This window comes from Acanthopagrus latus, chromosome 21 (assembly GCF_904848185.1).
Source record: "Acanthopagrus latus isolate v.2019 chromosome 21, fAcaLat1.1, whole genome shotgun sequence".
Lineage (NCBI taxonomy): Eukaryota > Metazoa > Chordata > Actinopteri > Spariformes > Sparidae > Acanthopagrus > Acanthopagrus latus.
This window is the reverse complement of record NC_051059.1, coordinates 28,278,430-28,303,452: the sequence shown is the minus strand read 5'-3', so window position 1 is coordinate 28,303,452 and position 25,023 is coordinate 28,278,430. Positions and strand designations below refer to the sequence as shown.

The following is a 25,023-nucleotide window of genomic DNA, read 5'->3' as shown; positions in this document are numbered from 1 at the left end:
TATTGTGAGGGTCTCCCACCTCCGGGAGAGCTTGGACCTGATCCCGAGGGAGGCTGGGGACATTGAGTCCAAATGGACCATGTTCTCCACTTCTATTGTTGACGCGGCTGTCCGGAGCTGTGGCCGTAGGGTCTCCGGTGCCTGTCGTGGCGGCAATCCCCGAACCCGGTGGTGGACGCTGGAAGTAAGGGATGCTGTCAAGCTGAAGAAGGAGTCCTACCGAGCCTGGTTGGCCCGGGGGACTCCTGAAGCAGCTGACGGGTACCGGCAGGCCAGGCAGGCAGTGGCGTGGGCAGTCGCGGAAGCAAAAACTCGGGTCTGGGAAAAGTTCGGAGAGGCCATGGAGGAGGACTATCGTTCAGCCTCGAAGAAATTCTGGCAAACCATCCGGCGCCTCAGGAGGGGGAAGCAGTCCTCCACCAACACTGTTTACAGTGGAGGTGGGGAGCTGTTGACCTCGACTGGGGATATTGTCGGGCGGTGGAAGGAATACTTCGAGGATCTCCTCAATCCCACTGACATGTCTTCCATAGAGGAAGCAGAGGCTGGGGACTCGGAGGTTGACTCATTCATCACCCAAGCCGAAGTCACTGAGGTAGTTGGGAAGCTCCTCGGTGGCAGAGCAGCGGGGGTGGATGAGATCCGCCCTGAGTACCTCAAGTCTCTGGATGTTGTAGGGCTGTCTTGGTTGACACGTCTCTGCAGCATTGCATGGCAGTCGGGGACAGTGCCTCTGGACTGGCAGACCGGGGTGGTGGTCCCCCTATTTAAAAAGGGGGACCGGAGGGTGTGCTCCAACTATCGGGGGATCACACTCCTCAGCCTCCCTGGGAAAGTCTATTCCAGGGTACTGGAGAGGAGAATTCGGCCGATAGTCGAACCTCAGATCCAGGAGGAACAATGCGGTTTTCGTCCGGGCCGCGGAACACTGGACCAGCTCCATACCCTCCGCAGGGTGCTCGAGGGTTCATGGGACTTTGCCCAACCAGTCCACATGTGTTTTGTGGACTTGGAGAAGGCATTCGACCGTGTCCCTCGTGGCATTCTGTGGGAGGTGTTCCGGGAGTACGGGGTCAGAGGCCCCCTGTTAAGGGCCGCACGGTCCCTGTACGAGCGGAGCAGGAGCTTGGTTCGCATTGCCGGCAGTAAGTCAGACCTGTTCCCGGTACATGTTGGACTCCGGCAGGGCTGCCCTTTGTCACCGGTTCTGTTCATTACTTCCATGGACAGAATTTCTAGGCGCAGCCACGGGCCGGAAGGGATCTGGTTTGGGAGCCACAGGATTTCATCTCTGCTTTTCGCGGATGATGTGGTCTTGTTGGCTCCTTCGAGCCGGGACCTCCAGCATGTCCTGGGGCGGTTTGCAGCCGAGTGTGAAGCGGCTGGGAAGAGAATCAGCACCTCCAAATCTGAGGCCATGGTTCTCGACCGGAAAAAGGAGGCTTGTCCCCTCCGGGTTGGGGGAGAGCTACTGCCTCAGGTGGAGGAGTTTAAGTATCTTGGGGTCTTGTTCACGAGTGAGGGAAGGATGGAGCGTGAGGTAGACAGGTGGATCGGTGCGGCGGCCGCAGTAATGCGGTCGTTATACCGGTCTGTCGTGGTGAAGAGAGAGCTGAGTCGAAAGGCGAAGCTCTCGATTTACTGGTCAATCTACGTTCCTACCCTCACCTATGGTCATGAACTTTGGGTCATGACCGAAAGAATAAGATCCTGGATACAAGCGGCTGAAATGAGTTTCCTCCGCAGGGTGGCGGGGCGCTCCCTTAGAGATAGGGTGAGGAGCTCTGTCACCCGGGAGGAGCTCGGAGTAGAGCCGCTGCTCCTCCACATCGAGAGGAGCCAGTTGAGGTGGCTCGGGCATCTGTTTCAGATGCCCCCGGGACGCCTTCCACGGGAGGTGTTCCTGGCATGTCCCACTGGGAGGAGACCCCGGGGAAGACCCAGGACACGCTGGAGCGACTATGTCGCCCAGCTGGCCTGGGAACGCCTTGGGATCCTCCCACAAGAGCTGGAGGAAGTGTCCGGGGTGAGGGAAGTCTGGGTGTCCCTGCTCAGACAGCTGCCCCCGCGACCCGGTAATGGATAAAGTGGTAGAAGATGGATGGATGGATGGATGCGTTACCTTCTTTTCCCTTTAAATGGTCTCCAGCAGGTTTTGTATACTTAGGTATATTCATAACAACCACAATTTAAGCAAATGTATAAAGCAAACTTTGTTCCCCTGTTCAAGAAGAGGATGAGGCACGATTGGAAGTGATGGAATTTTTCTGCCCGTCTCCTCGCTAGGACATATATCCTTAATTAAAATGAATATATTGCCTTGATTGTTGTATCCTGTTCAAATGATTTCAGTCATAATTGCAAATAGGGTGATGAAAAATCTGAATGGCGGACTTCCGGGTGGGACACGGACAAGATGGCAGCTTAGTTAGGGAGCTCCCGACTGCACCCTCTACAAAGTCATTGAATTAGCCCCCCAAAAAGCGAAATATCACCTTTATATACTCTGTTAAGCGGGGGTAACGATGGATACCAGGCTAAAAGGCAAGAGGGGGACTCAGCAGCCAGAAATAAATGACGACGAAAGACCACTTGGCGGCACGCAGACCACCGCTAGCAAACAGGCTAACGCAATGCCAGGCGAAGAGAAAGTTGATCTGGACTAGATCCTTCGGGAGCTGTGGGGCTTTCGCCAGGACAACAAGCAACAGTTGGAGGACATTAAGGGGGAAATTTCAAAGACCAACGTAAGACTAGACGAGGCGGAAGAGCGAATAATGAAAGTCGAGGAACGAGTCCAAAACACAGAGGATATCTTAGCAGAAATGCTTAAGCTACACAACTCGCTGGATGCCAAGATAACCGACCAGGAGAACCGGTCGAGACATGAAAACATACGGCTCTATGGGGTCACCGAGGGAGCCGAAAAGCAGTCCCAATCCATGACTTCATTTGTGGAAAAGTTACTCCGCGAAAACCTCGACATACCCGACGACATGCCCTTGCACCTGGAAAGAGCGCACCGCACGCTCGGTCCACAGCCACCTGAGGACGCAGCGCCGAGATCCATCCTGGTGAGATTCCTCAGCTCCAAAACAAAAGAAAATGTTCTCCGCTTAGCTTGGCAGAAAAAGGGCTTTACCTGGCAAGGGAGGCGAATAAACCTGGACAACGATTATGCGCCGCGTACTCTTCAGAAAAGAAGGGCATATACAGAAATACGCAAGATCCTGAAGGAGCGCCAGATCCCGTTCCAAACCCTGTATCCAGCGCGGCTTAAAGTCAAATATAACGACGAAACCCAGATCTACGAGAGCGCCGAGGAAGCGGCAACTGACATGTCAGACAGGGGATACCTGGTAGAGATCGTCAAACCTCCAGAGACGCTGATGGACAAACTGCGACAGCTGACGTGGGAGAGGAACAGCCAGCGGAGGGGGAGACGCGCATCCCACTCCAGACGAGAGTCCAACTTCAAGGAGAGACTACAATCTTTCAGGCGGGCCTCACCTCCAACAACTTCAAGTTAAGGCTGGTCATGTTGGTCTGGTAAATGAGCCCCCCCTTCATTTTCATTTCTTTTTATTTTCCCCTTCAAAGTCAGGTAGACTGGGCTGGTGTATTTACAAATATAAAAACCTAAATCTAAACGGGGAAATGTCACTATTACCTGGTCATTCTGATCAATGATGTTAAGTTACTACATGCAAGACTACAGGGTGCAGAGGGGGTCTTGTTGGTGCAGGGTTAGGGTTAGGGTTATCTTCAGTAGGGCCCCCTCTTCTGGATTCAGGGAGGGACTTTCCCTAGAGACTCTAGTAGGGTCACATCAAAGACCTCTGAAGTGGAAGTCATACACAGTTTTGTTATATTTCATGTTTATTTGTTCTGTATTTTTGGTTTGACATTCTTTTTCTATGTTCATTCCCTGTCAGTTCTTTCAGGGAGGGGAGGCTTCCCTAGGAAGTATATGGAGACTGATTTCTGTTCACATGTATGCAAGGTAAAACTCTAAAAGTAGCTTCTTATAATGTAAATGGTATACATAGTCCAATCAAAAGAGGGAAAATTTTGTCCAAATTAAAAAATGAAAAAATTCAAATCGCTTTTTTACAGGAAACACATTTGAGTGATATAGAGCATGATAAGCTAAACGAAATGGGCTTCAAATACATATATTCATCTTCTCACAAATCAGGACGCCGCAGAGGAGTCGCTGTATTGATATCTGGTCAAGTTAAATATGAACACGTGTCAGAAATTAGGGACAAGGAAGGAAGATTTGTTTTGGTTACTGGGAAAATTAACGGAGCCTTAATAACCCTTCTGAATGTCTATATCCCCCCTGGAAGTGACTGGCTATTTTACAAGAAAATATTTGAAATGATGACTACAAAAAGCCAGGGCACTTTAATCTGTGGAGGAGACTTTAATATTCGTTTGAATCCTAGATTAGACTCCTCCAATAAAAAGTCAGACTTAAAAGCTATCAGTAAGAAAGTGAATGCTTTGATGAAGGAAGTGGGAATTATCGATGTTTGGAGAGAATTGTATCCGTCTGGCCGAGATTTTACCCACTTCTCCTCACCTCATGCAGTTTATTCCAGATTAGATTATTTTTTCACTTTTGGCAAAGACTTTCACAGAATAAGACAATGTAATATTGGTCCGATTACTTTATCTGACCATAGCCCCATATACATGTCAATACATTTAGACAATGAACCAAGATCTTTACCTTGGCGCCTGAATTCGAATCTTCTAAACAACTCACAAATTAAGGAAAAAATTAGGAAAGAAATTAAAATATATCTGGAGCTGAATGACAATGGGGAGGTGACGCCATCTGTGCTCTGGGATGCGCTCAAAGCAGTCCTCAGAGGGAAAATAATAGCTATCTCGTCGTACGAAAAGAAACTCAGAAAAGAAAGGCTCATTAATTTGGAAGAGAAATTAAAGGAATTACAAAAGAGACCATGTAGAGACTCTAAATAAGGAAACTAGATTAAAAATGAATAAAATCAAAAAAGAAATAGATGAAATCAGTACTTTAGAAATACAGAAAATGCTGTTGTTTACAAAACAACGTTATTATGAAGCTGGTGGAAAATCTCTTAAACTCCTATCTTACAGATTACGCAAACAACAAGCAGACAATTCAATATATAAAATAAGAAATCCTTATTCGGGGAACATTGAAACAAAAACGGAGAGAATTCAGCAAAGTTTTGAAATGTATTTTAAATCGCTGTACTCCCAACCAAGAATGAATAATGACTTTCAGATTGAATCATTTTTAGCCATTCTTAATTTACCTACCATTACAAATGAACAAAATGATAAACTATTGTCTGAAATAAAAATACAAGAATTAAATGCAGTAATAAGTAAATTGAAAACAGGAAAGTCGCCGGGTGCAGATGGTTTCACCTCTGAATGGTACAGGACTATGAAAGAAGCACTGGCTCCAGTACTATTGAGAACTTTTAATTGGGTGTTGAAGAAGAAAGAGATCCCGGCCTCATGGAGACATGCTATTATTTCTGTGTTACCAAAGGATGGAAAAGACAAGTTGGAGTGCAGCAATTACCGACCGATTAGTGTACTGAATATAGATTATAAATTATTTACAACTGTCCTGTCCAAAAGAATTGAAAATATATTACCAGAACTAATCCACTTGGACCAAACTGGCTTTGTAAAACAAAGACAAACACAGGATAATATTAGGAGAACTTTGCACATAATACATCGGATTATCGAACAAGGAATAGAAACAGCCATTATTAGTCTAGATGCCGAAAAGGCTTTTGATTCAGTCAGGTGGTCTTTTTTGTATAAAGTTTTAGAAAAATTCGGCTCTCATAAATCTATTATTGAAGTATTTGAAGCCCTATATGATAAACCTTCTGCAAAATTAAAAATTAATGGTCACTTATCTAATCCATTCATCCTTGAAAGAGGAACGAGACAAGGCTGTTGCGCCTCACCTCTCCTCTTCTCTCTATTTATTGAGCCCTTGGCCCAATGGATCAGACAAAATACAGACATTAAAGGGATAAATATGCCATCAGGAGAAAATAAATTGGCCTTATTTGCGGATGATGTATTGATATATTTATCACAACCTACACAGTCACTTCCAAAGCTTATGAACCTGCTAGAACAATATGGGTTGTATTCAGGATATAAACTTAATATACAAAAAACACAGGTAATCACCTTCAACTATAACCCACCTAATCACATCAGAAGCAAATACAAAATGAAATGGGATGCAGAATCAATTAGATACTTAGGGGTAAACCTAACAAAGGATATCACAAAATTATTTGATTCGAATTATAACCCCTTAAATTCCCAGTTGAAATCTGACATTTCGCATTGGAATGTTATCCCTTTCTTGAGTCTAGGCTCCAGGGTGGAGTCCATTAAAATGAACATATTGCCGAGATTGCTTTATCTTTTCCAGAATCTTCCAGTACCAATACCAACCAAGCAATTCATAGAATGGGATGTGATGATATCCAGGTATTTATGGCAGGGGAAAAAACCCAGGATTAAGTTTAAGACCTTACAACTAAGCAAAGAGAGTGGGGGTATGGGTCTCCCCTCCTTAAGAGAGTATTACTTAGCAGCACAGTTGAGGCCTCTGGTTTGCTTATGTACCCCAGCTTATTCTGCACGTTGGAAGGAATTTGAAATTGAGCTACTAGAAGGGATACCTATTGAAGCTACTATTGCAGATAATGAACTGTTAAATAAACAGCTGAACATAGGCAACCCTTGGTTAAACATACTATTGAGAACTTGGCAGGAAACTGCGAAAACTTGTAATTTAAATGATTCAATTAAACTACTGCGATGGTGTGCTTATGACACCGAATTCATTCCAAACAGATCTGATGGTAAATTTAAAAAATGGGCTGCCAAAGGTCTAACAAATTATTTCTCATTTACGAAGGAGGGGACATTCCATAGTTTTGAGTACCTAAAGAAAAGATACAATCTTGAACAAAAGGATTTCTATAGATATCTTCAAGTTAGAAATTACTTTAACCAGAATCTGAGACCAAATTTAGGTAAAATAGAAACAGGAATTCTGAAAATTCTTTTGTTGGCATCAGAATCTCCCTGTACTAAGATTATCTCTAAACTATATAAAGCTATACTTCATCACAAATCAGGAAATACCTGGTATATAAAAGAAAAGTGGGAAAGAGAGGGCAATTTGACTATAACAGAGGATGCTTGGAAAAGAGTGTGTCTCATGCAGTGGACTTCATCCTGCTCGACTATTTGGCGTGAATTCTGTTGGAAGAATGTAATTAGGGTTTTTATTACACCTTTACAAAAAAGATATGGGGGAGGGGGGTTCCAGCTGCTGGAGACAATGTGGGATGGACAATGCCAATCATTTCCATGTTTTCTGGAATTGTCCAGTCATTGTTCCTTATTGGCAGGAAATCCACAAACATATTAACAATGTATTTGGAGTCAATATCCCTTTCACAATTGATGCAATTTATATGGGAGACATTCAATTTGACGGATGGAGAAATAACGATATAAAGTTGGTCCAAATTCTCCTAGCTGGAAGCAAAAAACTTATTACAAGAAACTGGCTGAAACCCCATCTACCCACTATAGATGAATGAATAGACATGATTTATGAAATTTATGTAACGGAGCGGCTGTCATATTCCCTTAAAGTCCAGAAAGATAGATTTTACATAATCTGGAGCAAATGGACTGAGTATATCAAACCTATAAGAATGGACTTCTCCTAAATTACTGAAGAAAGGTCAGGAAAACTGTTCTATTGACCTAGGTTTTTTTTTTCCTTTCTTTATTTATTTTTTTTAACCTGAACCTATTTATTTTGTTATATTGCCACACTGGCATTTTGTTTTCTATACCTCTCCAATGTGAAAGCCTCCCATGTTCCTTTTTGTTAATAGTTCTTAACAATGTTACATAAAATGTTAAAAACATCTGAAAGAGCTACATAGAAATATATGCAGGTAATCTGTGACTATTTATATGATAATGTCATTGTATACATACATGTGCTTAAGGCTGTTTGCAACAGATGTGCTCTTTCTAAATAAAAAATTTAAAAAAAAGAAAAATCTGAATGGCTGGCTAAGTTCCTTTATATGGAGCAAGCGCAGACAAAAACTTAAGATGGCTACATTGCAGATTCCAGGTTCTGTGGCGGGTCTAGACTTACCAAATGTCAGAGAACATCAGTTGTGTACTCATACGAGGTATGTTTATGACTGGGTCGTAAATAACTCAAGCTCTATTTGGTTGGGAATTGAAACTTCCCTTTTGATGTGTCCACTAAGGGACTTACTGTTTTTTTAAGAAATGTAAAAATATCAGACTGAGTTGCAATAACCCAGCTACACTTAATACACTTAAGGCCTGGCGATCAGTATGTCGACTTGAGGGAAGGTCAAAGTTCACATCAGTTTTCACCCCTATTCTGAATAATCCTGATTTCCAGCCTGGAATGTTTGATATTGGTATCAAACAGTGGGGGGGGTAATGGTGTTCATAGACTGAGGGACTTACTCTCTGATAATGTGGTTAGGACATCTGAACAAATGATAGAGAAATATTCTGTCCCCAGCATAGGTGAAAATCCCGGACAGTAAAGCTGTCCCCCCCTAGAGTAATTTGAGACACAATTAATCATTTTTTGCAAAATGCAGTAGTATTTATTGAAAGCACAATATAAGCAGTGCTCATTATAATCGCGCAATAATGTGCTATTTACATCTTTAAAGATTTAGTGCCCCTCCATAAGTTACATAGAAGTTACAAGTTACATAAGTTACAACAACACACATTACATTACGAGTGCTGTTAAGCTAAGTTAAAAGCTACAGACAGTGATAGTCACAGACGGAGAGGAGAGGGAGAGGACAAGCAGTAACTGTTTTACAGATAGAGAGTTAGAGAATACAGACAGTTTTGTGGCATAGTTGTCAGATGTTTGTTGACAACAATAAATATATATTTTTGAGAAACTGTTTAATGTTGGATTATTCTTTAAGGTATCTCCTTTAGTTTTGAGATTGTTTGGAGCTTTTACCTCTTGTAAAGATATTTATGGACTGTGGTGGAAGTTAGAACAGTGAACAAAGGTATTATGTCAGATATGTTCACATAAAGTGTATTATTGCCACCTTCCACCTAATACCATTGTTTTGTATTGCTGGGTGAATAAACAATAACTTGTATACAGGTAAGGTAAGGTAAGGACTAATACAGTATAATGCAATTATTGTAATTATCATTACTTTTGATAACATTTTAAAAAACATTTGATTAGAACATGCTGACCATGCAAGAGCACGACACAGAGAGAGAGAAAATAGCATAATCTGAAGCAAACTTAGATGTTTGCCTGATAATTAGTTTATTCATTGCATGTGTACATGTTAATTTGATGTCAATCATTTTGTTTTAAATCTAGACATGTGCAGGTGGACTCTGCCAGTGCTAAGAAAGGTCTTCTGCCTGCCTGTTGGAGAGACAGAGAGACTAAAGCCTCAAACTGCGGATAAAGATGCTGTATAAAAGACAGGCTACAACTTTTATTCCTTGTCCCTCCCTAGAATTATTCTTTAAAGTTTTAATGTTTATTGTCCTCCCCAACTATGAAATGGCCCCTGGTCACCAGTCATGATTTCTCTCGTTATTTGCAGATAAGGCATTATATCTTGCACAGTACTACTATAATTGAGAGCCATGAAAGTTCCCCTGTTGAGAACTTATTGTTGCTAACAGAGAGGTATCTGTGATTGTATTTTATAAAATTATGTATTTCACACCCCCTGTTGGGTTACAGAAGCTTAAAGGCACATGGGAGAAGGAGCTAAACATCACAACTGAAGATTGTAGAGTGGAAGGATGTCTGGAGACATGCGAAATCAATTTCAGTCTGCAATCGTACCAAAGCAATACAGTTAAAGATTATACACAGAATGCACATATCCCCTAACTGCAGGCACCACTTCTATCCTACTCTCTCAGCCATATGCCTTAAAGGCAAGATAGAAATTGGTACCATAACTCAGTGTTTTTGGTCATGTTTGAAACTGCAAATGTATTGGTCTAATGTGTTGTCTGAGATACTGGACTGGAGAAGGACTCTGTGTCTCTCATATTGGGCCTCCCAAGCCGACGCTTAACATCTAAACATAATAAGAGGTTGTATTGTTTTCTTACATACACAGCGAGGAAGAATATTTTATTGCTGTGGATTAATGAAAAAGTACCAACTGTTAAAGGCTGGCAGAGAGTGGCGTTTGATCTAGTGCAGGGGTGTCAAACTGATCCAGTAAAGGGCCATGTGGCTGCAGGTTTTCATTCCAACCAGGCAAGAACACACCTGATTTGGATCAGCCAACCAAGCAAGAACACACCTGATTTGGATCAGGTGTGTTCTTGCTTGGTTGGAATGAAAACCTGCAGCCACATGGCCCTTTACTGGATCAGTTTGACACCCCTGATCTAGCGCCATTAGAGTACCTTACATGCATATTACATTCAAAAACATACCAATTCTATAAAGTGTGGGAACCCTATTTGAACTATGCAGAGCCTAATGTCTCTAATATCATGCTGCAGGGATTTTCTTGACTGTTCATTCCACACATTATTATTTTAACCCCTTTAAGTATTACTTTAAGGGTTACTTTAAGTATTATTTATATGGATCAGAGCTGGTGTTTTGTTTTTGATCTGTTTGTCTTGTTTTGTTTACTTATTGCTTGTTTTGCTTTTTATTTCTGTGAATTATATTGTGTAACCATCCTTTACTTGTGAAAAGTTGATAAAAATGTTGTTAAAAAAGAAAGGGAGGTGAATCTGACTAACTGCAGTTGGGTCCAAAAGTCTTGCAGGTGAGTTCAGACAGAGCCTCACACTTACAACAACTACCATGAATGTTTACTGAGTGAAGATTGATCATCAATAATAATAATAATAATAATAATAATAATAATAATAATAATAATAATAATAATAATAATAATAATAATAATAATAATAATAATTATTATTATTATTATTATTATTATTATTATTATTATTATTATTATTATAATATCAACACCGCTCACAGATCAGTTCTGAAGAAGAGATTATTTAATATTTATCATTCAATATTTTACATTTAATGTAAAAAAAAATTCAACTCAGTGAGGATAATTCAAAGTCCAACTGATGCAGCTCAAACTCCTCAAAGCTCAGAGTAAGACCTCCACCCGTGTGTCCAGGTGACGTTTGACCTCACCTGTGTGTCCAACAGGTTGAAGTAGTCCATTGATTCTTCCATCCCTCCCTGACGTTCAATCTCAGGTCTGCCACACTGAGGACAGGCGAGCTGATCGATGCTCTTTTCCTTAATGGCCACCGAGAAAAACGTCTTAAAACACGTCTGACACAGGAAACAGGAGCAGTGAGTCATGGTGATGATCTACAGGAAATACAGAGATAGAAGAAGAAACATGGCACTGATCTACATGAAATACAAACAGAGGAGAAGAAACATGGTGATGATCTACAAGAAATAACAACAGAGAAGAAGAAACATGGAGATTATCTACAGGAAATAACAACAGAGAAGAAGAAACATGGAGAGTATCTACAGGAAATAACAACAGAGACAACTCTCTGATGATGTGTCTCTCACCTTACTGAAGGACACTTGCTCCTGACAGATGGGACAGCTATGCGTCAGAAACTTGAGAGCTGATGGGAAATCTCTGTTTAGTCGGACCGCCTCCAAGACATCACCAGGAGTGAAGCTCTGCTCCTCCATGGTCATCAGAGAGAGGAAGATGGCTGCTTGGTCCGGAGGTAGGTGAGTTGCCATCTGAAAGAGGAAGACAAGGCTAGCTGAAACAAACCGAGAACATCTGAAACCAACTGAGACCCGCTGAGACCAACCAAGACCAACAAAGACCAGCCAAGACAAGCTGAGACAAGTAGGAACCTGCTGAGACCAATATTTCTCACCTTGATGTGGTCTTCTCCAGCTCCTGGTTGTAGTCTTTCAGCACAAAAGTCATCAGGTTGTACAGCTGCCCATCCAGCAACTGGAACCAGAGCCCCCAAACCTGCTGTGTGTCTGTCTCTGGCTGCTTCTGACTGGATGATTCCTACAGGTTTCTCACCCTTCTGGTCTCTGCTGGACACTCTGTCAAGCCTCAGAGCTTCCATCATTCTGCTGAGAGGTTCTGCAATGGGGTGAAGATAAGACCAGGTGGATCACTACAGTACCACAGTACCACATTACCACATTACTACAGTGCCACAGTACTACAGTACCACATTACAATAGTGCCACAGTACTACAGTACCACATTACAATAGTGCCACAGTACTACAGTACCACATTACAATAGTACCACAGTACTACAGTACCACATTACCACATTACCACATTACTACAGTACCACAGTACCACAGTACCACAGTACTACAGTACCACAGTACTACAGTACCACAGTACTACAGTACCACAGTACTACAGTACCACATTACCACATTACTACAGTACCACAGTACCACAGTACTACAGTACCACATTACTACAGTACCACATTACCACAGTACTACAGTACCACATTACTACAGTACCACATTACCACAGTACCACAGTACTACAGTACCACATTACCACAGTACTACAGTACCTCAAAAATTATTTGTCTCTCTCAATTCACTTCCAGACAAACATTTTGTCAAAGAAGGTCCATCAGGAAACAGGAAGGTCTGGGACTTTAGTCCTCTATTGAATTGTGGACTTATTTTTTTAGTATGGCATCATGGCTTTTGCCATCTTGTTTTTATCAGTTTTGAACAGTGAGCATTTTTGGCGAAGATGGTAGAGCTTTGGAGGGTATCCTGATCCCTGCTTTATGTTTTTTTTTCTTTTTTTTTTAATTTCACCAGCTTTCAGAGGCCAACAGGACACAGAGTAGATCTTTGTCTATGGTGTTATGTGACTTTACCTGAGCTCATGTGTCTCACCTGAGGAGGAGGAGGAGGAGGAGGAGGAGGAGGAGGAGGAGGAGGAGAATGAGCTCACAAAGAGGTTGTTGGAGGAGGTAGACGATGCAGGAGGAGCACTGAAGTCAATTCCAAGAAGTTCCTCAGTGTAAGAGCTCCCCACCCTCACCTTCTTGGTCTGCTCCCATTTGCTGTCTGCCAGGATAAGGGGCGGGGCTTCATTAGGTGTGTATAGCATGCTATACATTCAACTTGTGGTCACATGATCATCACAGAGCTACAGGAAGTTTACCTTTCTGTCCAGACAGCTGGGAGGGGCTCGCGGAGGAAGGTGGTTGGATGCTGCAGGACAGCAGTTCAGTTACTGATTATAACCAATAATGAAGAGCACAGGACTATCAGAGAGCTTCTCACCTTCCATCCAAACTTGCAGGGAGCGGGTCTGGTGCCGCAGACCCGGCATAAAGTGGTGTGTCCTTCTGGAAGGCCCGCCTCATCTCTGACACAAGCAGGGATAGGTTGGACACACCCTGACAGGGAGTGACACGCAGGTTATTATGGTCTAGTCTGATAAACAGGTTAACGAGCTGTTGTTGGCGCACTGTATCAGGATGGGAGGGGAGAAATAAAAGGTGAGCAGCTGTTGAGCAGGTAGTTCACATATCAGAGAAGCTGACTTTTAACCTGCAGGTTGTATGTTAAATCCCTGACAGATTAAGACCAGATCAGATGTCCTCTCCAGTTTTTTTCTGTGTGTTTAAAAATCCTCAACAGAAAAGATAAATAAATGGTTTCTAACTTACACATTTGAAGCTGGTAAATTAGCAGGTGTAGAACCTATAGCTATATAGCTTCTATACCAAAATTCATCACCTCACTCGCCCCTACACCTCACACGGTCACGACCCGCCCAACCTGAAATCCCTCTCTGCTCTCTCTTCTATTGTTCTGTCCTCTCTACCATCCACAGACCCGTTCATTCTAATGTCCACAGAGGAAGCCTTCTCCACGCCGTTATCCTCCCTCTGTTCCTCTTTAGACGCTCTCTGTCCCCTCACCTCCCGACCGGCACCATCATCTCCCCTTCCTCCCTGGCTGTCTGAATCTCTGCTAACCAACAGATCAGTGCTATGAGCAGCAGACAGAAAATGGGGAACAACACATCATCCTGATGACCTTGCTCACTTCCACCACTTCCTCTCTGACTCCACCTCAACTGTATCAGCAGACAAATCTGCCTTCTACCTGTCAAAGACAGACTCCTCTGCCTCCAACCTCAGGAAACTATACTCCTTATTCTCTTCTCTCCTCACCTCTCCTACCCTTCCCCTTCCTCCCTCACTGCTGTTGACTTTGCAACTTACTTTACCAAGAAAGGCAAAGACATTAGCTCCTCATTTACTTCTATGCCCATCCAGAAAGCACCTTCCCCGATCCTCACCTCTGATGGCCTCACCTGCTTCAGCCCTCTCTCCGCTGAAGATGCTCTCACACCAGTGATGCCTAACCAGGCCACCACCTGTTCCCTCAACCCAATTCCTTCCTCCCTTCTCCAAAACTTCTCTCATGACATCCTGCCATTCCTCACCTCTCTGATCAACTCCTGCCTCACTTCAGGCCTCCAGCTCCTCAACACAGCCACAGTAAAGTCACTAGAGAAACCCACCCTGGACTCAGCTGACATCTGAAACTACAGACCTGTATCTCTTCTTTCATTCCTCTCTAAAACCATGGAATATACAGTCTACAACCAACTGTCCTCCTGTCTTTTAAAAAACCACCTGCTTGACCCAGAACCTCGTCCCACTTGTCAGTCCCCGTTCTCCTCGACTTCTCTTCTGTGTTTGACAGTCAACCACCAAATCCTCCTCTCCACTCTGACTGAACATTGCTGACTCTGCTCTAACCTGGTTCACATCATACCTGACAAATCGCACCTATCAGGTCACCTGGAACGGCTCCTTGTCCAAACTCTGCTTTCTGGAAACTGGTGTCCCTCAAGGCTCAGTATAAGGACCGGTTCTGTGTTCACTATACACTAGATCACTCAGCTCTGCAGTCACATCTCATGGATTGTCTGACCACTGTTCTGCTGACGACACCAACTGTTCCTCTCTTTCCCCTCATCCTCCTCCAACAGCCACGTTGTGACGCTCATCTATGAATGTCTGCATCACCTCTGCTTGGACAGCTGCTCATCACCTCAAACTCAACCTGAGTAAACCTGAACTCCCCTTCATCGCAGGACAGACCGCCCTCACATGGACCTGTCAGTCACTGTCCAGGACGTCACGGTATCGCCTTCATCGACTGAGGAACCTGGGCGTAATCCTCGATGCTGGACTGTCCTGCACCCCCAACATCACTGCTGTGGCCCAATCCTGCAGATTTGCCCTCTACAACATCTGCAGGATCTGGTCTTTCCTCAAAGGAAGCAACGCAACTCCTGGTCCAAGCTCTGGTCATCTCCCTCCTGGACTACAGTAACTCCCTCTTGGCTGGACTCTCAGCCTCTGAGACTAAACCACTGCAGTGTAACCAGAACACTGCAGCCCACCTCATTTACAATCTATCCAATTCTCCCATGTGACCCGCCTCCTCTGTGACCTCCACTGGCTCCCTGTTCTGGCCCAGAGCCAATTCCAGATGATGGTGCTGGACTTCAAGGCTGTAAACAGAACTGCATCCGTCTACCTCCAAGCCCTGGTCAGACCACACGGCCCAGAGAGAACACTTCACTCTTCACTCAAAGCTGCTCAGAGAAGTCACGACTCTTCTCTGTTCTGGAGCCTCAGAGCTGGAACGAACTCCCGACCAACGTCAGGACAGCAGAGTCATTCTCTGTCTGCAGCAAAAGACTCAAGACTCATTTATTCAGACTTCACCTCGACATATGATTTTATCAATAATAATGCCATGATGAGTTCCACCTTCAGTCTGATCATTATTGATCGCCTTATTGATCTCTGATTACTTTCAGGGGAGCTGGCTGCAGCAGCAGAAATCATCTAAAATGGTGAGATGTGAGATATTTGACAGTGTATTTACTACAGGATATTTGGCATCAATCAGAAGAACTGATCAGCTCAGAATAATATGATTCTGAAGGATCAACCAACCTTGAAACACTTCCTAACTGCTTTCGGCCTAGCCCTAACCCTAAGCAGCTAACTGACTAGATAAACTAGCTCTGTCTGAATGAGCATGCTAAGTGGGTCTTACCTGGGTCCAGTTTTTCAATCCGTCTAGACTGATGTTACCAGAAGAATCCACACAGGGACAGGATGGGTTGATCACCATGGAGACAGAGGGACAGACGTAACAGCGAGGTCGGGACACTGGGTGGGTCTCATGAAGCCAGATGCACACTGGGATATTATACTCACTTCCTGCAGAAACACATGATATCATGATCCAGACTAGACTGATCCAGAGTAATCCAGACCAGACTGATCCACACCAGAGTTATCAAAACCAGGGTTATCCAGACCAGAGTAATCCAGACCAGACTGATCCAGACCTGATTTATCCCGACCAGAGTGATCCACACCAGAGTTATCCAGACCACAGTAATCAAGACCAGAGTAATCCAGTCCAGACTGATCCACACCAGAGTTATCCAGACCAGACTGATCCAGACCTGAATAATCCAGACCAGAGTAATCCAGACCAGACTGATCCAGACCTGAATAATCCAGACCTGAATAATCCAGACCAGACTGATCCAGACCGATCCAGACCTCATGTGGTTTTGACACATGATTGAGTCTGGTATAAGTGGTGTAAGTTACATACATGTTGGTTTGGTTTGGTTTGGTTTAGATCAGCGATCATGGTGAAAGGTGTTGTGTCTGTCCAATCAGCTGTTACAGACTTTGGTAACAGTAAACTGACACAAAATGGCAAAAAGTGAGATTCACCTTCATAGTGAACAGGAACAGTCCCAGCCAGGTAAACAAGCTTCTTCTTCTCTTTGTGTGGAAAACCTGTGAGAGGTGACAACAACACACCTCAAGTCATTCAAAATCAATAATCATCCTTAATCATCAGTGACAAATCACCACGGATGATGACTTAGAGGGTAATATAATACCTCCAGTAACCCCACTGTAGAAAAACTGAACTGTACATGTTTTCAATTCAGACCAAACCAGGTAATGCAGGTTTGTGCGGCAGGGTCACTCCGTGGTCTGTGTGTGAAGTGTTAGAACCTTGCTGATCAGTTTTCTGATAGTGGGAGCTGCTATGTTGTTCTGCTATTAGCATGCTGCTCCTACAGTGATTGTTTGTCCACATGGAGGGATTAAAAACAACAGAAAGAACCAGGATGTGAGGCAGATCATGACAGTGTTTTCAAACCGAGTGATCGCAACTGAAACATCACGCTGCACAGAGAAATGTCTGTTGTGTTGCCTCTGCAGCATTCACCCATGCTAACTAATATCCTAAATAACAAGCAAACTAACAAAAATGCTAACTAACAAGCTAGTGAGTAAGTGAGCAAGTGAACAAGCAAGCATGTGTGAGCAAGTGAGACAGTGAGTGAGTTGGTTTTGTACTTACAGTAAAAATCAACGTAAAGACGTAGATCAGAGAAGAGCGACCGAACCTTCTGAAGATCAGACAGAGTTTCTACTGGATAACTGTACTGACACTGAGGAGAGTGGAGAAAGGAGGAGAGGTTTTGGTATTAGAAGTCCCTTTATTGAGCCACTTCAAGAAGCAAACAAAATCACTCTTTCACCTGCTTCAGGACAACAATAACAACACCACCAACAACACAAAGAGAGATTCAGAGATGTATACCCAGCTCCCCGTCCTCCCCCACAGAGCACAAAACTTCCCCAACAGCTCATATATGTTTAAAAGGCTGCAGAGTCTCCATCATTTTACAATAGGCATGCTCCATCCGCAATCGGGCCTTAAGCAGTCCCCTCAGAACCAACACCCCCCCCCCAGCTCAGGCTCAAGGTGCACTCTGTATCTGTTTGTAGCTATTGCACCATGCACAATCCTCCACGGACCACCAGCGGCCTTTCAGGGAAATGTATGCGCAAAAAACTCAGTCCAACTCGACTCCTCCATCCCTGCCAGAGATGGCACATTTAGGGTCTTGACGCTGGTGTGATAAAGTGCTTTTTTCTCCACCGTCTGAAACTTGTCTAGGTGAGGAGTTTCAAACAACAGCAGCTGACCTTCTCCCTCCTGCCACTTCCTCACAGCTGGGTAATGGACAGAGAGGGGAAGGGTGTAGAATGAACAGGTGTTTGTCGTAGTTCAGCCGCCAGCTCTTCTAAGCAGCCAACGAGCTGTGAAGCACCAGCTTGGGACAGTCGTAAAGACATTTTTGTGCTGTTCTGAGTCTGAAAGAGGCGATCTTAGACTGGATGCTGATCAGTCCCTGTCCCCCTTGAGCCACAGGTGGATAGAGGGCAGCTGCAAGGATCCAGTGTTTTCCAGGCCAGAAAAAGTCAAAGATGGTTCTTTGATTGTCCTCTATCAGGCCTCTCGTGGTGTCAAAGCTATTAGTTTGTCGAGGCAACTAAATTATTGGCAACTAGAACTCTTCCTCTATATGACAGCTGGGGTAGCAACCATTACCATTTAGACAACAAAGCACACACTTTACCCTTCACTCCCTCCCAACTCTTTTTCTGAAAGCCCTCTGTGCCCAGAACACCTTCAGTCCCTCTTTCCCCCATTCAAGTCCTCCAGGTAGACCTGGCAATGCCTGATGATTAGAATCAGAATCAAAATCAGAAATCCTTTAATGTCCTGCAGACGGAGAAATGCTTTTGTCACAGCAGCGACATAACATTACTGTGTCCAACCCACGAGTTTCACTTTTTGCCTGATTCACCTATGCAGATAATGTCTTTTCATGAGGACAGGGTGTCAAACCCTGAATATCACCCTGGTTGGAGACAAAAATATTGACACTGACATAATGACAGGAAAGAGGAGAGGAGAGGAGAGGAGAGGAGAGAAGAGGAGAGGAGGGGACAGGAGAGGAAAGGAGAGGAGAGGAGAGAAGGGGAGAGAAGAGGCGAGGAGAGGAGAGGTTTGAGGTTTTAAAAATCCCTTTATTTACAGTTTTCAGGAGAAACCATTTCACTGTCACCTCTTCATTTGAGGCCAAAACAAAAAGGTTTCAAAAATGAAAAATTAATTCCCCATCCACCCCCACAGAGCAGAGAACTCCGCCCACAGCCCATATCTGACTGAAAGCCAGAGTGTTGTCCACCATTTTAAAATAAGCATGTTCAACATTCAGTCGGGCTTTCACCAAACCCTTCATGACCGGCAGCAGCTCCACACTTCCGACGCCCTGAGCGAGATTCCTGCGAGTCAGCCAGATTGCTAGCTTAGCAGATGCACTCAGAAAGTTCATCAGGGTGTGCACAGTCTTTCTTTTCGCACAATATTTTGGACCAAAGATAAATAAAGCAAAACTGAAATCCTCCCCCAGTCCCTCAAACCACTTTTTTAAAACAACGAACATTTCACCAAGTCGAAGACACTCAACAAACAAATGCTCAAGTGTTTCTGTTTGTGCACAGAACCCACATCCCTCCCTCAGCTCAGGATCAAGGTGTGCTCTGTATCTGTTTGTAGCTATCGCTCCATGTACAATCCTCCACTGGAGGTCTGCTGTCCGCTTTTCAACGGGCAGCTTGTACAGAGACCGCCAACTGCCTTTCGGGAAACGTCTGGACCCAAAAACTCGGCCCACTTCGACTCCCTCACTCCTGCCAAAGTGCTCAGGTTAAGAACCTTCACACAGGCCTGGTAAAGGTCTTTTGTTCCCGCATCCTTAAACTTGTCTAGGCGAGGATTTTCAAAAGACAGCAACTGTCCTCCTCCCTGCTGCCATTCTCCCAGAGCAGGAGTGACGGACACAGAAGGAAACACGTACTCGCCCTCTTTGCTCCACTGTTCACAGTTCGAGCGTTTTTTCACAAATGTTCTCAGCGGTGGTGGCAGGGTGGCACAGACTTCCTCCAACACTCTTTTAATGATCCTGCTGGAGGTGAAGTTGCTGCTGTCCCTCAGTGCATCAACAGATGTTGACGTCATCCTCAGTAGGTGGCCCAGTTTGGTGCAGCCGGCCACTCTGAATTTGGTTCTCAGGCTGGCAGATTGCAACGTCTGACTCTTCAGCAGTTCGCTGAAGAGCAAGGGTTCCTCAAACAACCACATACCCCGCGCCCCCGCGCCATTAGCCGGCGCCCCCGCACCATCCTCCGATGCACCGTCAGCCCCCGCAGCCTGCTGCTTGTGCGGACACGCAAAGCGCTTGTGCCCCACATCACCACATTCAAAACACTTCATGTGTCCAGCGCTCGCATAAACCATATAGGAGCTGTCGTTATGCTTTACTCTGAAAGACACGTCTAAAGTTTGATCAGGCGCGTCCAAAAACATGAACACTTGTCGCCTTAGCGACTGCACATGCTTCAGTTTGGGATCTCTACATCCCAAACTGACAGTTTTAAATGCGCTAGCAAACTTCCCAAACCTGCGGAGCTCCTTCTCCAGCAGCTCATTCGGGATGAATGGCGGAACACCTGAGACGGTGATCCGAGTGGACGGGACCGACAGCGGGGACACCTGTACAAACATCTCCTTAATGAACACTCCGCTCCCAATCAAAGAATGAACAAGAGGCTCCTCTTTTAGAAACACGACCACTGCTTTGTTCATTCTTGAGGCAAAAATGAGATTCTCATGTCCTACCTGCTCACCGACCGCTAGCAGAACTTCTTCTACAGTAACATTATCATCCGGCGGGACTATCCTCGCTCCGTGCCGGATAGGAGGACGCGTCCCGGAGGACGCCATTCCTCCAAAAAAAACCCTGAGAACCCTCCGATTACTCCTTAAACACTCAATTTATAAAGAAAGAGAAACAACTTACCAGATCATGTACATAAAGGACAGTAGAAATTGTGAAAAAAAAAGTGAAATCCGAAAAACAGGACAGATTCAAAAATCCGCGCCTTTCGCACTTCCACCACCAACCACTCACGCTCACCGGAAACGAGGAGAGGAGAGGAGAGGAGAGGAGAGGAGAGGAGAGGAGAGGGGGGCATTAACCGGGTTGTTTTTAGCATCAAGCTAATCTTGTGTAATTAGCCGGTTAGCAGCAAGTCGTGTTGCTTAAGTTGTTTCTCAATAATAAAGTTTGATTTTGAATCGAGTCTGAGGGTCAAAGTTTTACTCTCACCTCCGTCAGAGTCCGGAGCTCCTCTTCACCTCTAACTCTCGGCATTTTATCCAAGAAAATCAAAACTCACTAACTCCTAACATCCATCTGCTAACTAGCCTACAGGCTAACTGGCTGCCGATAGGAGGCACTCGTTTAAACACGAAATACCCACATCCGCTTTCAGGTTTTCAAATTAAAAGCACGGAGAAGGCTTGCTAGCAGAGGCTCATCATCTGCATTTCAATAGTTTAATACATTTACTTCAGTGAATGAAAAACATAATCTGACAACATCTCTGTCATTAGAATCAATGCTGAGTCATGTGGAAGCCAATAATGTGATAATCAATCAGATGGACTTTTTCTATTCAACAGTTTCCTGATAACATGTTATTTATTTCAAGCTTTAACTTATTAAGAGCTCTGAGTCATCAGACTGTTCTTATAATAAAGCACTAAGTAATGATATGAAGGCACATGAGAACACACCCCTGCTGCCATGTGACCCCCTAGAAGAAATTACAGCAGAGCAGGAAGTGACAGGGATGCTTTATTGATCTGTGAATATAGATTGATAATCATATTTACATAAATATAATTTTTACCCCTTGTTAACCCAATCAGCCCCTGCACAGGAAGTGTCTGTCTCTGGTGGGCGGGGCCTCTGTCAGATGGGTGTGGCCCTCCACTCCTTGCCCTCAGTCAGAGCTCTCGGTTGGTGGATGAACACGCTGTATCTGACGCCCTGATTGGCTGCCGCCCTCACAAATCGGCTGTTGGCCGTCATGGTGACAGCTCTTAGAGAGTCTCCGGTGCCAAAGATCATGAGCGAGCGCTGGTTGACCTTGGCGCTGGGCGTGAGCTGCAGCGTGCGCTCCGAGGGCTGGTCATCCACCAGCTGGAGGCGAGCGAGCAGCTTCTGAGCTCGCTCCTTCTCGCCTGGCCCGCCCAGCGTGTCCAGGATCACCTGGAAGTCATGGACAGCGGCACGGCAGGCAAACAGCTCCTTCCCCTGCATGAAGGCATCGAGCTGTGGCAGCACCTGCAGGCGACGCTCCTGGGCTGCCTGGTCTGTCAGTACTGGCTCCCTGAAGGTGAAGTGACAGCGGCCATGACTCAGCGATGACACGTACGTGATGAGAGTGGTGATGTCGAGGTTCACGCGCCGACACTCCTCCACCTGCACCTGAGCAGGAAATGCCAGGCTGGCAACCACAGTGCCACGGTCTACCCGGGTCAGCTCAGACTCCTCCTCCTGCTCCTCCTCTTCGTCTTCTTCCTCAGCAGGCTCCTCTTCTTCCTCCACCTCTTCCTCATCTCTTCCCTCCTCCATCACCACGGCATTGACAGCGACAATGTCCCCGCGGACAGAGATTCCCATGTCCCTGAGGCGGTTAGCCATAGGGCAGGAGACACCATTGTAGAAGGCAAAGACGATGTGTGGGTGGCGGTACTGGACAGGCTGCTGGTGGCTCGCCTGCAGGAAGTCCTCTGCCTGCCTGATGATGCTTTTGTCTCCATATTGGCCCCGTCCCTGCCAGATATTGTGCAGAGCCTCTGCCTTACGGCCCACCGCCTTCACCCAAGTGTGTCCACCATTCGCCACCACATCCACCACCAGAGTCTGCCTGCTGCCCGTGGCGTCCTGGTAGGTGAAGACGTGCAGCAGACCGACCACGCCCTCCAGACTCTGGGCCGACTCCACGATGGCTGTCAGGTGAGTCAGGTTGGTGCTGTGCAGGTGAGATTCTTTGACCTGCAACTCTCCCGCCTCCACCCGTCGCAGGAAACGAAGCTCCGCCCGTAGTTTACCGCACAGCTTCTGGTGACCTTCAGCCCCCGGACAGAGCTGCTCCGCCCGCTGCAGCAACACCTGAGCAGAGCTGATCCTCTGCTGCAAAGTCACCTGGAGAGACATGTTGCTGCATCCCACCTGAAGACAGACAGACAGACAGACAGGTAGAGAGATACAGGTAGGGAGACACACAGGACAGGTACAGAGAGACAGACAGAGGGAGGTAGAGAGAACAGACAGATAGATTGGTTGGTTTGAGCTGATTGGTTCTACATGAATCTCTTGATCATTTCCACTGCTGATCAAATATGACATCACGTTATGTCCGCTCATCATTATCCCACAAATATCCCACAAATCTTAAAAACGATCAACTAATCATTAGCTTTATTGATCACCACAGTGTGTGACTGACAGGTTAGGTGTGGTTGTCATTATGTGTATATAACACACACACAATCACACACACACACACAATCAATTCCAAGTGTTTTCATTAAATTTGAACATTAATATCAGTTCGTTAGCTCTGATTAGCTTTGATGTTAACTGTTTTCACTCTGAGGTCCGACATCAGGCAGCTAGCTGCAGCCGGTTAGCTTAACTTTGACAGTTTTAAGTTTATCAGATCGTACTTTGGGTCTTTTAAAACAGATTAAATATCTACAATAACCTCAAAACAAATGTGACGTTGACTTACGGCAGCAATGACGTTTGGACTTTTAAATTCGTATGTTCGTGTTCAGATATCAGCTAATTACTGCTAACTGACTTGTTCTTCTGCTGGCAGGAAGAACCGGGCTTCTTCTTCTTCTTCTTCTTCTTCTTCTTCTTCTTCTTCTTCTTCTTCTTCTTCTTCTTCTTCTTCTTCTTCTTCATTATACTGCCATCTTCTGGAGTCAGTTAACGCCATCATTTATATCTCATTTACAGTTCTCAACAGGCCTGAAAATTACAAACTCGACCCGGCCCGGCCCGCGGGTTTTTAAGCACGAACCCCACGCATCCCGACACACCAGCTTGAATTGTCTGCCCGAACCCGGCCCGAACCCGGCCCCCCTGCGCGCCTGCATTGTTTTCCTCATACACTTGTTATCGTATGCAGCAGCGTCAGGTCTGCGTCTGCCCCCCGGGAACTGGCAGCCAGACTTACACACGTGAACAGCGATGATTCACAACAAACAATATATAATTTACAACCTGCAAGAAATATGTTTAATAAAAAATGAAGCCCGAGGCCCGACCAGACCCGGCTCATTTGCGTAGTTTTTCGGCCGAACCCGGCCCGAACCTGCGGGTCCGGTCGGGTTTGTCGGGCCGGCCCGACCCGTTGAGAACTCTAATCTCATTATATCAGTTAATCATCTGTATTCACACGAAAACTCGAAAACAAGATGCTGCATCTCAAGAGGTCATCCTAAATAAACTGAAATTTTAAAAGCCAGACTCACATTTCCTCTGTCAGTGTACAGCTGTTTTCTCTTCCGTGATAAATGTGAATTAAAGTCTCTGTATAAACCTCTCTCAGCGATGCTAACATGTATCCACACTGAAAGACATTTGGTAATAATTATCCTTCCCATGTTGCAGCTGCAGTTAGAGGTCAGCTGCCTCTCTATACTGTGAAATGTCCCTCTGTATTAACTTAAGGCTTAAGACACACTTATCATCCACCTACAGTGCTGTACTGACTTCTCTCCCCAGACAGTTCAACAGCCATTCACACCTGAGCTCACCTATCCTGACTGACAGGTGTCTGTAAGGACTCTGTAAGGACACTCATTATGTCTAGATGCACCCTGCAGCTTCCCAGTTAGTCAGAACTGAAAAAGCCTCTTGGATCAGACATGAGACACTTTCCACAAACTGAAACAAGTTCAGTTGTGTGTCTGTCTGATCTCCTGTCTAACAGCAGTTTTTTCATGGTATTACCAAGAATGCTTCTTGGCTGATGACTGGCCCTGTAGACTCAACGGTTTACTGCAGAA

General features: G+C 45.1%; 2 protein-coding genes across 5 annotated transcripts in view; both read right to left on the bottom strand.

The window, feature by feature from the left end:
• si:dkey-181m9.8 (E3 ubiquitin-protein ligase RNF31) overlaps window positions 1-21,414 on the bottom strand; it is a 32,118-nt gene extending 10,704 nt beyond the window's left edge. Inside the window, exons 1-10 of one of the 4 annotated variants that reach the window (XM_037084916.1) lie at window positions 21,260-21,414; window positions 17,596-17,686; window positions 16,953-17,018; window positions 16,255-16,421; window positions 13,447-13,562; window positions 13,325-13,374; window positions 13,054-13,248; window positions 12,037-12,257; window positions 11,711-11,893; window positions 11,312-11,494 (exon numbers count right to left, since the gene is read on the bottom strand). In XM_037084916.1, the coding sequence (XP_036940811.1) occupies window positions 11,312-11,494; window positions 11,711-11,893; window positions 12,037-12,257; window positions 13,054-13,248; window positions 13,325-13,374; window positions 13,447-13,562; window positions 16,255-16,421; window positions 16,953-17,018; window positions 17,596-17,686; window positions 21,260-21,304 (1,317 nt within the window). In that variant the 5' untranslated portion in view covers window positions 21,305-21,414. Of the gene's footprint in view, window positions 1-11,311; window positions 11,495-11,710; window positions 11,894-12,036; window positions 12,258-13,053; window positions 13,249-13,324; window positions 13,375-13,446; window positions 13,563-16,254; window positions 16,422-16,952; window positions 17,019-17,595; window positions 17,687-20,769; window positions 20,890-21,259 lie in introns of those variants that run through there. The other 3 variants (XM_037084913.1, XM_037084915.1, XM_037084914.1) reach the window with 3 other exon arrangements.
• A 356-nt stretch (window positions 21,415-21,770) lies between these two features.
• On the bottom strand, window positions 21,771-24,022 carry c21h7orf25 (chromosome 21 C7orf25 homolog). Its single transcript, XM_037084921.1, has 2 exons — window positions 23,736-24,022; window positions 21,771-23,173 (listed from the first exon to the last, which is right to left on the bottom strand). The coding sequence occupies exon 2, from the start codon at window positions 23,156-23,158 to the stop codon at window positions 21,908-21,910; it is 1,251 nt and encodes a 416-aa protein (XP_036940816.1). The 5' UTR covers window positions 23,159-23,173; window positions 23,736-24,022; the 3' UTR covers window positions 21,771-21,907.
• Between the last annotated feature and the right edge of the window lie 1,001 nt (window positions 24,023-25,023).